The sequence below is a fragment of the Hyla sarda genome, chromosome 8, assembly GCF_029499605.1.
Source record: "Hyla sarda isolate aHylSar1 chromosome 8, aHylSar1.hap1, whole genome shotgun sequence".
In the NCBI taxonomy this organism is placed as follows: Eukaryota; Metazoa; Chordata; class Amphibia; order Anura; family Hylidae; genus Hyla; species Hyla sarda.
The window spans coordinates 20,938,395-20,951,940 of NC_079196.1; the positions used below are offsets into that span (position 1 = coordinate 20,938,395).

At 39.8% G+C, this 13,546-nt stretch overlaps 1 protein-coding gene across 1 annotated transcript in view; it reads right to left on the reverse strand.

Annotated features, from left to right (window-relative positions):
* Positions 1-282: 282 nt before the first annotated feature.
* The window catches only part of TMEM163 (transmembrane protein 163), a 174,997-nt gene continuing 161,733 nt past the window's right edge, over positions 283-13,546 (reverse strand). The window contains exons 6-8 of the mRNA XM_056533239.1: positions 7,746-7,857; positions 3,048-3,189; positions 283-1,429 (exon numbers count right to left, since the gene is read on the reverse strand). Coding sequence (XP_056389214.1) covers positions 1,369-1,429; positions 3,048-3,189; positions 7,746-7,857 — 315 coding nt within the window. The 3' untranslated portion in view covers positions 283-1,368. The remainder of the gene's footprint in view (positions 1,430-3,047; positions 3,190-7,745; positions 7,858-13,546) is intronic.

Genomic DNA, 13,546 nt, shown 5'->3' on the forward strand with positions numbered 1-13,546 from the left:
AATTATTGGCAAGTATAAATTACTAGGCCAGAATGTGTCCATTAGTATTGCTACAACATTACTCTGAGTGCTCTTAGAGAAGCCCCGCCTTTAATTTTGCTTTTATGTTTTTTTAGGGGCAAAATTCAATACTAATTCAATAGATCTTTATGGGGGGGGGGGGGGAGGGGGTCATAGGGTCATAGGGTCACAGGTCTGTTCATGTATTGCAAAACTCCAAAATAGTCTGCCCAACCACATGTGGCTCTACAGAGGTTGCAAAACGTCAACTCCCATCATGTATCTACAGTATGCAACAAGCTTTAAAGCTCCCCCTAGTGGAGGCTGCTAGTAGCCCGAAATTTTACTATTTGCTTTTGTTTTTCTGCAGTGGATTTGGAGCTCTGTATCAGAGGACAATCTTCAATGGCTAAAATAAAACCTTATAAAAAATATGAAAAAAATAAAATAAAATAATCTGCACAGAATTTTTTTATTTAAAAAATTTCGATCGGTTGGGGTTTGAACACCCAGACCCCGACCAATGAAAATATTTTTTTTTCTAAAAACTCAGGTAACTTTTAAGTGAAGTAACAAAGACATTATAATGTGCCTCCCATCATGCCTCAGGAGGTAGCACAGATTTATGGGAGGAGCTTTCTCTTGTGCACACTTCTGCCCCCTGCTGGCTATTGCATTTCGTATGATTTGAAGAGAGAGGTTGTAACTAAACAGGTTGTTACCAGGAAAAATTCACCCACCGTCCTAAAAAACTAAGCGGAATATCTTCACTGAACCGGCACTAACTACTACAATGCTGCCCCCTATGGACAAGAATATAATAGATATGATGAAGTAGTAGAATGTTCTGATGGGAGATTCTCTATGAGGACATGGAATGTTCTACGGTTTGTGCTGTAGATCTTTTGGGTTCATTCTGTGCTTGTGGAGTTAAAACACATACACGAGGCCGCTCCGCACACATAGAATATATATATATATATATATATATATACGTATATAAAAAAATATTCTGTAATTCTGTCTTTGCAGCGTCATTCAGCCGTTGCGTCCATGGGTCGTCCATGTTCCGGGGTCGGGGTTTCTATTCTGTAGATACGTAGAGAACGACTATAGGTAAAAATATAATAAGTCCGTTTCACAGAGGTTTGTGCGCCACTTTTTTTTCAGGACGTGTCCCTCATGAGATTCGCCCCTCACGTACCGGTCTGATATTTGTTACGTTTTGCGTAGACGGGTCGGTGTATGGTTTTGAATTTTTGCACACCCCCAACAATATAAGTGGGGTGCGCTCTGTTAGGAGACTGGCTGCTGTCATTTGTGATGGAAAGTTTTTAGGGAGTAAACAGGTTCCCCCCCTCGGTCCCTTCATTCAAACATCTCGTAGTGGCGAGTCTGTCTCACACGGGGAACCATATCTGTTAATAATCTGTCAGGAGAAGAGATAAAAATGAGAAAAACATAGTAAATACAGAAATATAATACTATACAGACACTTCTGTGCTGCCCCCCACAGTTTACAATGCCAAGCAGCTCCTTGTGGGCGGGGTTGGGTGATTGACAGCTCTTGTTCTGCCGAGGTCCTTCTCTCTCTCTGTTTACTTGCTGCTATTGTATTCTATCTGAGGGCAAAAAGAGTTATTGTCAGGGACCGGGGTCATTTCATGTATTGTGAGAGATTGTCCTTTAAAGGGGTATTCCAGCACTACAGGAGCGCCGGAGACATTCAAATACATTGCTTGACGCTCCCATAGACCACTTGAAAATTGCCTCGACCATCGGAGACGAACGCAAGTGACAGCCCGCTCAGTCACTTACCGTCTGAGGCCGGACATCACTGGGGATTAGTGATTGGGTTGTCACTTGGACTCGACTCATATGGTGGAGGCCCAAGCTTGCTAAGGCCGAATAAGTTGATGGGCCCAGTACGGGAGATTGTAGGGGTCCCAATGGTCACACCCCTTGATATCAGGAACGTTAAGGGCTGGAATATCCCTTTAAAGGGCAAAGGCTTAAAGGGGTACTCAGCTGCTCAGCGTTCGGAACAAACTGTTCCGAACGCTGGAGCCGGGAGCTCGTGATGTCATAGCCCCACCCCTCATGATGTCATGCCCTGCCCCCTCAATGCAAGTCTATGGGAGGGGGCGTCACGCCCCCTCCCATAGACTTGCATTGAGGGGGTGGGGCTATGACGTCATGAGCTCCCGGTTCCACTGTTCGGAACAGTTTGTTCCAAACGTTGAGCAGCGGAGTACCCCTTTAAGTGGATTTTTGCATGGCTTAAAAGGTACTCCAGGGAGCTGAACTTATCCCCTGTTTACAGGACAGGGGACAAGTGTCTGATCGCGCGGGGGTTCCCTGGTGATCTCTTGTACAAGGCCTAAATACCAACCCATCCTCTGCGTGCTCTGATACCCACCCTTGGAGATGAACACAAGTGACGGCTCACTCAACCAATCACCAGCTAAGGCGGGACATCACTTGTGGCTGGTGATTGGGTGACTGGGCTGTTAATTGTGCTCGTTTGGGAAAGTAGGAGCCCAAGTGCGCAGAGAATGGCTCAGTTGAAAGGCCCCATACAGGAGATTGGGAGGGGGGGGGGGGGAGAATAGTGCAAGCAATTGGACCCCCACAATCAGACAATTATCTTCTATCTGTGGATAGGAAATTAGTTTAGTTTTAAAGAGTACCCCTTTAAGTGCCCAAGTAAGGTCCCAAAGTGGCCTTGTAAAAGGCATGGGCTTCTCAAAAAAAAGTGGGTTAGTATGCATAATATATAGCAAAACCAAATATCTCTCAGAGGAAATCTGTCTGGGGGAGGGGGCGCTCTTCTCAAGAGGTCTCACTATACTTCTGTGTTGTCCCCACTGTTTACAATGCCGTCAGCTCTTCGTGGGCGGGTCTGTACATTAAAGCTGTATGATAGACGGCCATGCTTTGACTCTATAGGTCTTGGCTGTTGCAAAACTATAACTCCCTTTGGCTGCCCGGGCATGCTGGGAGTTGGATGTTTTGCATCAGCTTGAGGCCATTCCCAATGTTCTTACTTAATCCCGTAGGTCATGATTATTAGTCCGATCATGATTCCGACCGATCCGTCCAGGTACCAGACAGAGGAGTGCTGCTTGTACACCTCAGCGCTTATGAGAATGGAGAATCCCATGACGCCGCCCACCAAAGAGTTAAATCCTGCAAAAAAATCAGGAGAGCATGTATTAATAAATATATATGGACAGCCTGCACTTTCTGTACATAGGGAGCAGTATTATAGTAGTTATATTTTTGTATATAGGAGCAGTATTATAGTAGTTATATTCTTGTATATAGGAGCAGTATTATAGTAGTTATATTCTTGTATATAGGAGCAGTATTATAGTAGTTATATTCTTGTACATAGGAGGCAGTGTTATAGTAGTTATATTCTTGTATATAGGAGCAGTATTATAGTAGTTATATTCTTGTATATAGGAGCAGTATTATAGTAGTTATATTCTTGTATATATGGGCAGTATTATAGTAGTTATATTCTTGTATATAGGAGCAGTATTATAGAAGTTATATTCTTGTATATAGGAGCAGTATTATAGTAGTTATATTCTTGTATATAGGAGCAGTATTATAGAAGGTATATTCTTGTATATAGGGAGCAGTATTATAGTGGTTATATTCTTGTATATAGGAGCAGTATTATAGTAGTTATATTCTTGTATATTGGAGCAGTATTATAGTAGTTATATTCTTGTATATAGGAGCAGTATTATAGTAGTTATATTCTTGTATATAGGAGGCAGTATTATAGTAGGTATATTCTTATATATAGGAGTAGTATTACAGTAGTTATATTCTTGTATATAAGAGCAGTATTATAGTAGTTATATTCTTGTATATAGGAGCAGTATTATAGTAGTTATATTCTTGTATATAGGATCAGTATTATAATAGTTATATTCATGTATATAGGGGCAGTATTATAGTAGTTATATACTTGTATATAGGAGCAGTATTATAGTAATAATTTTGTACATAGGAGGTTGTCCTCCATTCCAGCTAAACTCAAAACATAGACAAAATTTCATGTCATTTTATTTATATAAAGTTTACTTTCTGCTTTATTATTTATGTTCCAACTACACAGTCATATTAAAAACTTGCACAACTCATCCAGCAATGAAAGGGGATTCAAGTCCAACACTGCGCAATCTAATGCCCCATGAATGCGCCGGTGTCTGCCTGGTGTGACGCTTCTGTTGTTCTGTATATGAGATATAAATCCTTTCTGGACATCTGGCAGTGACGTATAAAATCCAGGCTCTATGTATATCAGTATTCTGTGCTGCCTTCATATTCTTTATTACATATCAATATTTGATTAAAGTTAGCAATTGTCATTTCCAAAATCCCAGTGAAGGATTCCTCCCCGCCATGAATATATTAATGTGCCCTACGGCACTAGGAGTGTCTAACAGAACAAGTCTTAAAGGGCACCCGCGTCCTGAATTACTGCTGAGTGACAATATTTACTGTGATTGCTCAGTCTTTGTTTCACTAGCCAAGAATATAGGAAACTATAATAGGAATTATATTTTTCTCCAATAGAGACAGTATTATAGTAGTTATATTATTGTATATAGGGGCAGTATTATAGTAGTTATATTCTTGTATATAGGCGCAGTATTAGTAGTTATATTCTTGTATATAGGGGCAGTATTATAGTAGTTATATTCTTGTATATAGGAGGCAGTATTATAGTAGTTATATTCTTGTATATAGGAGCAGTATTATAGTAGTTATATTATTGTATATAGGAGCAGTATTATAGAAGTTATATTCTTGTATATAGGAGCAGTATTATAGTAGTTATATTCTTGTATATAGGAGACAGTATTATAGTAGTTATATTCTTGTATATAGGAACAGTATTATAGTAGTTATATTCATGTATATAGGAACAGTATTATAGTAGTTATATTCTTGTATATAGGAGCAGTATTATAGTAGTTATATTCTTGTATATAGGAGCAGTATTATAGTAATTATATTCTTGTATATAGGAGCAGTATTATAGTAGTTATATTCTTGTATATAGGAGCAGTATTATAGTAGTTATATTCTTGTATATAGGAGCAGTATTATAGTAGTTATATTCTTGTATATAGGAGCAGTATTATAGTAGTTATATTCTTGTATATAGGGGCAGTATTATAGTAGTTATATTCTTGTATATAGGAGACAGTATTATAGTAGTTATATTCTTGTATATAGGAACAGTATTATAGTAGTTATATTCATGTATATAGGAACAGTATTATAGTAGTTATATTCTTGTATATAGGAGCAGTATTATAGTAGTTATATTCTTGTATATAAGAGCAGTATTATAGTAGTTATATTCTTGTATATAGGAGCAGTATTATAGTAGTTATATTCTTGTATATAGGAGCAGTATTATAGTAGTTATATTCTTGGATATAGGAGCAGTATTATAGTAGTTATATTCTTGTATATAGGAGCAGTATTATAGTAGTTATATTCTTGTATATAGGGGCAGTATTATAGTAGTTATATTCTTGTATATAGGAGCAGTATTATAGTAGTTATATTCTTGTATATAGGGGCAGTATTATAGTAGTTAAATTCTTGTATATAGGAGCAGTATTATAGTAGTTATATTCTTGTATATAGGAGCAGTATTATAGTAGTTATATTCTTGTATATAGGAGCAGTTTTATAGTAGTTATATTCTTGTATATAGGGGCAGTATTATAGTAGATATATTCTTGTATATAGGGGCAGTATTATAGTAGATATATTCTTGTATATAGGGGCAGTATTATAGTAGATATATTCTTGTATATAGGAGCAGTATTATAGTAGTTATATTCTTGTATATAGGAGCAGTATTATAGTAGTTATATTATTGTATATTGGAGGCAGTATTATATTAGTTATATTCTTTTATATAGGAGCAGTATTATAGTAGTTATATTCTTGTATATAGGAGCAGTATTATAGTAGTTATATTCGTGTATATAGGAGCAGTATTATAGTAGTTATATTGTTGTATATAGGGGCAGTATTATAGTAGGTATATTCTTGTATATAGGAGCAGTATTATAGTAGTTATATTCTTGTATATAGGAGGCAGTATTATAGTAGTTATATTCTTGTATATAGAAGACAGTATTATAGAAGTTATATTCTTGTATGTAGGGACAGTATTAGTTATAGCGGATATATTATCTTAGTTTACAATATCATGGCTGTTAGTATCACTTGTGACTGAAGTATAATATTCACAGTGTAGACTACAGACATGTTACCATCACTATTACAATGGTTGAGATGTTTGATTTCTCTCCCGTTGCCTGAATATGTTCAGGCTGAAGATGTATGATGTGTTACATAGTGTTCAGAATAGGGGTTGTGCACAGCACACAGGCTTCTGGGAATAACTTCTGCCTGGATTTACTTAATAGCTGCAGCTATTCCTCTGTGGTTTGGGCTTGTACCCCATCCATTATAAGAGCGCAGGCTCGTTGCGGTGGCTCTGTATCAATTACATTAGTTGTGATGGAGCATCTGCTGCTTCAGAGGGAGCAGGTCCTGTAATGCTATCTGTATGGAGGCGGATGGTTCTGCAGCCAAATAATCTGCATCTCATCTGTCCAGTTCTTCAATAGCCTCAGAATATAGGTAAAACCTAAGAGCTAGTATATATTGTAGGAATGTTCTACTAAAGGGTTAAAGGTTTCCTGCATACTTAATTGTAATATCTTATCCTTAGAATCTATCCCTCAAAATTTGGTGGGACCCCATCGATCGGCTGAATAAGTGGCTCTATTGAGTGCTGCTCCCAATTACATGGGTGGCCCACCATAAAAAGATTAAAGAAGCACTCTGGATTTTTCCCGCACTCACCATCACTACACTTATCATACAGCTTAAATTGTTTAATTCCATCTGTTCATTTCTTTCCTCAAATTTGGTTGTGTGATAACCCACAGAAAGTTACCATGCTCTATCTGTATACTGCTGCTGCTATCTCTTCTGACTTTGGATATATAGTAGTTATATACCTCCCCTCTCAGCTCTGTCTGTATACTGCTGCTGTTATCTTTATAAGATCAGGATATACAGAAGTTATACACCTCTCCTCCAGCTCTATCTGTTTACTGCTGCTGTTATCTCTATGGTATCAGGGTATACAGTAGTTATAAACTTTCTCTCCAGCTCTGTCTATATGGAATCAGGATATATAGTAGTTATACACCTCCTTTCCGGCTCTATGTGTATACTGCTGCTATCTCTATGGGATCAGGATATATAGTAGTTGTACACCTCCCCTCCAGCTCTATCTGTATACTGCTGCTGCTATCTCTATGGGATCGAGATATATATATATAGTAGTTATACACCTCCTTTCCAGCTCTATCTGTATACTGCTGCTATCTCTATGGGATCAGGATATATAGGAGTTGTACACCTCCCCTCCAGGTCTATCTGTATACTGCTGCTGCTATCTCTATGGGATCAGGATATATAGTAGTTATACACCTCCTTTCCAGCTCTATCTCTATGGGATCAGGAAATATAGTAGTTGTACACCTCCCCTTCAGCTCTATGTGTATACTGCTGCTATCTCTAAGTGATCAGTACATATATATATATATATATATATATATATATATATATATTAGTCTATACACCTCCACTCCATGGATAGTCTCCATTACCCCACTACTTACCATCAGTGATCAGCGCTCGACTCGTCAGGATTCTTCCTAACATAAATTTTGCGACAGCCAATAGAGTACAGAGGATTCCACTTAAAATGGAGACACTGAATATAAAACTATCCTGCAAGATAAGACAGAAGATCATTAGAATCTCCTGACATTAAAAGTATAAGATATCACAATGTATGAAAAGTCTTATTGTACCTTAAATAGGCACAAACTTTTCAGAGCACAATAGTACAAGCGATTATAACAAGCCTTGGAATATATCTTATCAGAAAAAAATTCCTTCTTTCTCATCTTATCAAGTTTCTTCTCTCCCTTAAAGTTTCTTATCACATATGGGGGTTTGTTACAATTGCATCCGGTGTAGATTACTGTAGTGTCCCAGTACCTGTGTTTCAGCAGCAATCCATGATTTTTGCTGTTAAAAAACTTTCTTAAAATTGTATAGATCAATTTGGGGGGTGGGGGGGGGGGGGGTACTGTGAGTTAATTTACAAAACTGTCTTGTACCTAACATTCCATTAGTAGCATACACTGGTGTGTAACAAGAGTGTAAGGGTTAAAGATCTGCATTTGCCTTGCATTTGATGAGTGATGCCTTGGTCACATGATGCTTCCCAGCCAGTTTCTATACAGAAACTTCTAGAAGGCTGTGGGAAGGGTCCCAAGTCCAGCCTCCTCTTCCCAGAGGGGTGGGCCCAAACCAGTTACTCCCAGTCCAGCTCAGGCCTGCAAAGTGTGAACATCTCCTATTTTTGCGCCTGCTGAGCATACTTACACCTAGGGACGGAGTATTTCTTTAAGGAAGGAGTATTGTTTTAGCCAGAGGAGGAGAAAGATGAACAAGGACCCCTCTGCATACACTAATCTCTTAAATATCCTATGGTTGGCGTTAGTGCTGTGCTGCTCAACACATCTCAAAAGTTGCTGCGTACGCCCTGCACACAGAGTATCGTTTCGAAAAATCAGTGAGTATAAAGTACAAGAATAAATGTGCTGATAGATAAGACTGCATTTTATTTAGATTCACACTGAAGATTCCACAAAGTTTTCAAGTAGTTTTCTAGTTGTTTCCATGTTATCCAAGTAACTGGAGTTATCCTTCCCGCTGGGACCACCGGGGATCTCTGTGCAGCGCTCGGCATTCTCTGCCGGCTGCTGCTCCAGTCTCGGAAACCTCTGTTTGAGGGCGTGGTGTGACGTCACGAGGGGGCGTGGCGTGACGTCATGTCTTCAGTCCTCAAAACACATAGGTTTACGAGATTGGTGCAGCAGCCCGGCAGAGAATGCCGAGTACTGCACGGAGATCGCCGCCATCAGACATCTTTTCCCTTATCGTTTGGCCAGAATACCCTTCAAATTTCCTAAAGCCACTAAAAAGGTAAATAAAAAAAAAATTATCTGCGCCATAAAAAAAAAATATATATGCACCATAAAAATTTCTAATTGCCCCATTTTTCCTATTCTTCAAATAGCCGGAATTTTGTCGGTATCTATGAATATGGAAATATCCGAATTCTTCAAATATAAGAGAAAAAAATTGAGAACAGAATTGCTGTTTTTTCGTCACCTCCCTTGAAAAAAAAAAAAAAACATGAACGAAAAAAATTATAAAAGGTCGCAACCATCCTACAATGGTACAAATTAAAAAGCTCACATTGCCAAAAAAAAGCCCTCATACAACTCTGTACATGAGAACATGCAAGTACAAAAAAATAATAAATTTTTTTTTGTTAAAATGAGTAGAAACCTCTGTTTATTTGTTTTTATTACTGTTACGCCCACAATAGAAGACGTGACGGGCTGGGCTTTTAGCGTTCTAGGATACTTTTTATATGTTTATTTGTTTTTTTCTTCTGCATTGAGGAGAAGGCAGCTTTTTGTCTTCTCCATCTTCCCCTTCATCTGTTCATGGCTCCCCAGGGACGGGGGGTTTACAGTTCACCCCTGATTACTATTCCCCTCACAGATCTGCCTCTCAATTTATTCGCTCCACAGATCCGCATAAGGCGGCAGTGTAAAGCGTGTTATCCCTGAACCGCCATCTCCCCTGTACCAGCCCTGATTGTTAGTGACGCTCCATTAAGAGGAGACTTCTTAGCATGCACGAGGGATACGGCGCCAATTTACACTAATTTATCAAACCCATTGAGTGGAATATACAATTTATTATAGAAATACGGCTCTGTCACTTGCTACATCCAATACCCTGTTCTTAATTTCCACATTGCTGTTCCCGGGAGACGTAAAATTAGTTTCTCTCCAGGATCTACACCTGTTCATGTTGTGGTAGTGCACAGTACAACTTCTTATATTAAGTCCAATCACGTATAATATGTCTAATAACTGTTCAGTAGTGTAAATGCTAGATACTTGTACATAGGAGCAGTATTATTGTACTTATATTCTTGTATATAGGAGCAGTATTATAGTAGTTATATTCTTGTATATAGGGAGCAGTATTATAGTAGTTATATTCTTGTATATAGGAGCAGTATTATAGTAGTTATATTCTTGTATATAGGAGCAGTATTATAGTACTTATATTCTTGTATATAGGAGCAGTATTATAGTAGTTATATTCTTGTATATAGGAGAAGTATTATAGTAGTTATATTCTTGTATATAGGGGCAGTATTATAGTAGTTCTATTCTTGTTTATAGGAGGCAGTATTATAGTAGTTATATTCTTGTATATAGGAGACAGTATTATAGTAGTTATATTCTTGTATATAGGAGGCAGTATTATAGAAGTTATATTCTTGTATATAGGAGCAGTATTATAGTAATTATATTCTTGTATATAGGAGGCAATTTTTATTGTGAAAACAAACAAAATTACAAGTAACATAAATTCTTACAATGCAAAACAAAAATAACAAGCATTGTACACACAATGACTACTCAACTAGAGTATGCACAGAGTAATATTAAACTTAGAAAGTCCACATTTGCTGGAAAAGGAAAAACACAAAAAAAATTTATAAATCATCCGTGTTAAACCAAAGAGACATTCCTCCATAATTTCCCATTATTTTGGTTCCTCCGTATCTCTAATGACTTTACCCACTGGAGCTCAGACATTATCTGGCTTACTGCTGTGATGTGGTGGAATGGCTCGTTGTGTATGGACACTCTAGTTCTCATGTGCCAATGGTAATATTTAATGATTGTTATAATTATGTACATTGTCCCCCTGTCTACAGTCCTGTTACTGGATGGTACAGCATATACGATGTCAGGATACGTCAGGTTCTGCAGTAATGGGATGTTCAGCTTACTGGACACTTCTTCCCATATCCTCCTCCCGGCCCTGCAGTCAGATATGAAATGCTCCATCGTCTCCTCCTGCTGACAACCCAGAGGACAGTTCCTATCAGAAACGCTTAGATACTTTAGATTACCCCTGACAAAGAGCCTCCCATGGAGCGACAGCCAAGCTATGTCAAAGAATTTTGCGGGGAGTCGTTTCTCATTGAGGAACTTTAGACTTTCCTGTAAAGTGCTGGTCACACAGTCCCTCAAGGCAAGTGGAGAACAAAAGAAAGCCCTACAAACCCTTACGTATAGATCCTTCCTTGGCTTACTCTCTATATAGGACTTCTCAATGCGCCATCTCTTCAGACATCTGAGCCCGTATTCCAGGTACGGGGGGAGGTAGTCACGCGTCCATCTCCCCCTCTTGAGACTGCCGCCTCGCACCCAAGACTCTGCAAAAGGCAATATCCAGTCCCTGATACTATTCGCCCACAGGGAGCTGTTGTTTGAGTCCATGCAACCAAAATTAACTTTTAGAAACATGGAGTCAAAGAACACCCTTGGATTCAGCATATCCAACCCACCCTCTCTCCTCTGTAGGTAGGTGACCCCTCTTTTTATCAGGTTCAACCTGTTCCCCCAGAATATTTGGAAGAACAGGCTAAAGAGCCGAGCAGAGAAAGATTCTGGCAAAGGAAAAACAACAGAGACATACAAAAAGACGGGGACCAGGTAAGTCTTCAACATTTTAACCCTTTCTCTATAGGTCAGCCTCCAGTTCTTCCATCGCTGAACCTTTGCATTTCCGGCTTCCAACTTCTCTTCCCAATTTAGTTTGGCATTATCGTCCCTCCCGAATTTGACCCCTAGGATTTTAATATAGGAGGAGGCTCTCACAAATTGGGTCAGATCAAAATCTGGATCAGTATCTGATACCCAGAGAGCTTGACTCTTCTCAAGGTTGACCAGAGACCCTGAGGCCTCCGAGTAACTTTTGATGGCCGCAGACAACATCTCCACCTCACGAGGCTCAGATATCACTACAGTCACATCATCCGCGTAGGCAACAACACTCAGGGGTAGGCAGTGGGGGACCGGCACCCCCTGAAAACCACACTCCTGCAGTGACCTCAGAAACGGGTCTAAGGCAAACACATACAGCAGCGGACTCAGTGGGCAACCTTGTCTCACCCCCGCCTCTACCCTGAAGGTGTCACCCTGCCAACCATTGATCAGAGGAAAGCTCTCGGCCTCACAATACAAAGTCTTCAGCCAATCAATGAATTGTCCCGGAATACCGTACTTTGACAAAGTGGCCCATAGATACTCATGATCTACTCTGTCAAAGGCTTTAGCCTGGTCAAGACTCACAACATATCTCCCACACCTCAGGGCTTTACATCTCTCAAACATCTCCCTTATGGAGATCACTGCCCCAGAGATGTTCCGCCCTTTTACTGTGCCATACTGACAGCCTGCCAACAGTGCCGGGGACAGACAAACTAACCTAGAAAACAGGATTTTTGCCAGAATCTTCCTGTCAACATTCAAGAGGGCAATTGGCCTCCAGTTCTTGATGTCACTCGGCTCTTTACCTTTAGACAGCAGAATCAGCGAGGACACTCTCATGGATGGAGGCATCAGGTGACTTTCTAGACAATTTGTATAAACATCCACGAGGATTGGGGCCAAGAGGTCTCTGAATGTCTTATAGAATTCTGCTGTTATCCCATCTGGACCTGGTGCCTTCTTCAGATGTAACTTATCAATGGCCTCTTTGACCTCTGCCACCGTCAATTCTGCTGTCAAAGGAGAAAAGTCCAAATCATTAGTATCAGGGAGCGGAGTTGTCTCCAAGAATTGGGTCATCTTGTCTCTATCCAAAACCTTCCTCTGAAACAAGTCAGCATAGTACGATCTCACCACCCCCAGGATGCCCTCCCGAGATTCCTGCAAAACACCCTGGGAGTCAGTGAGACCGGTGACAGATTTATTTGCCACCCGCTCCCGGCAATTCTCAAAGGGATCAGGAGACCCTAAGGACCCATAATCCCTTTCAAGAACCAGGGAGGTATACCTGCTGTACTGATACTGCCTTATCTCAGATTTCAGCCGGTCTATCCTTTGTTGGTCCCCACCCGCCGAAAATAGTGACTCCAATTCTTTCCGCAGCTTGAGATACTGGCCATACTTACTCTTCCCCTTTATAACTGACAGTCTCTTTAAGAGGGTTCTGATCTCATCCTTGACATCCTCCCACCAGGCGGCCATATCATCATAGAAGTCCACTCTCTCTAGCTGACTCTGTATAAGAGAGTGAACCTGTCTCTGCACAGAAGGATCCTCTAATAGACTGGAATTCAGTCTCCACAACCCTCTACCTGTCTCAGGACCCTGTGTGACACCCAGACAAAAATATAAGGCCAGATGGTCAGAATAAGGGACGATCTTCTCATCCTTCTCACCAATGGTCTCTGTGGGACTAACCAGAGCTAAATCTATACGACTACTTCTTCCACCACAGAAATAGGTAAAATTTTGGTTTC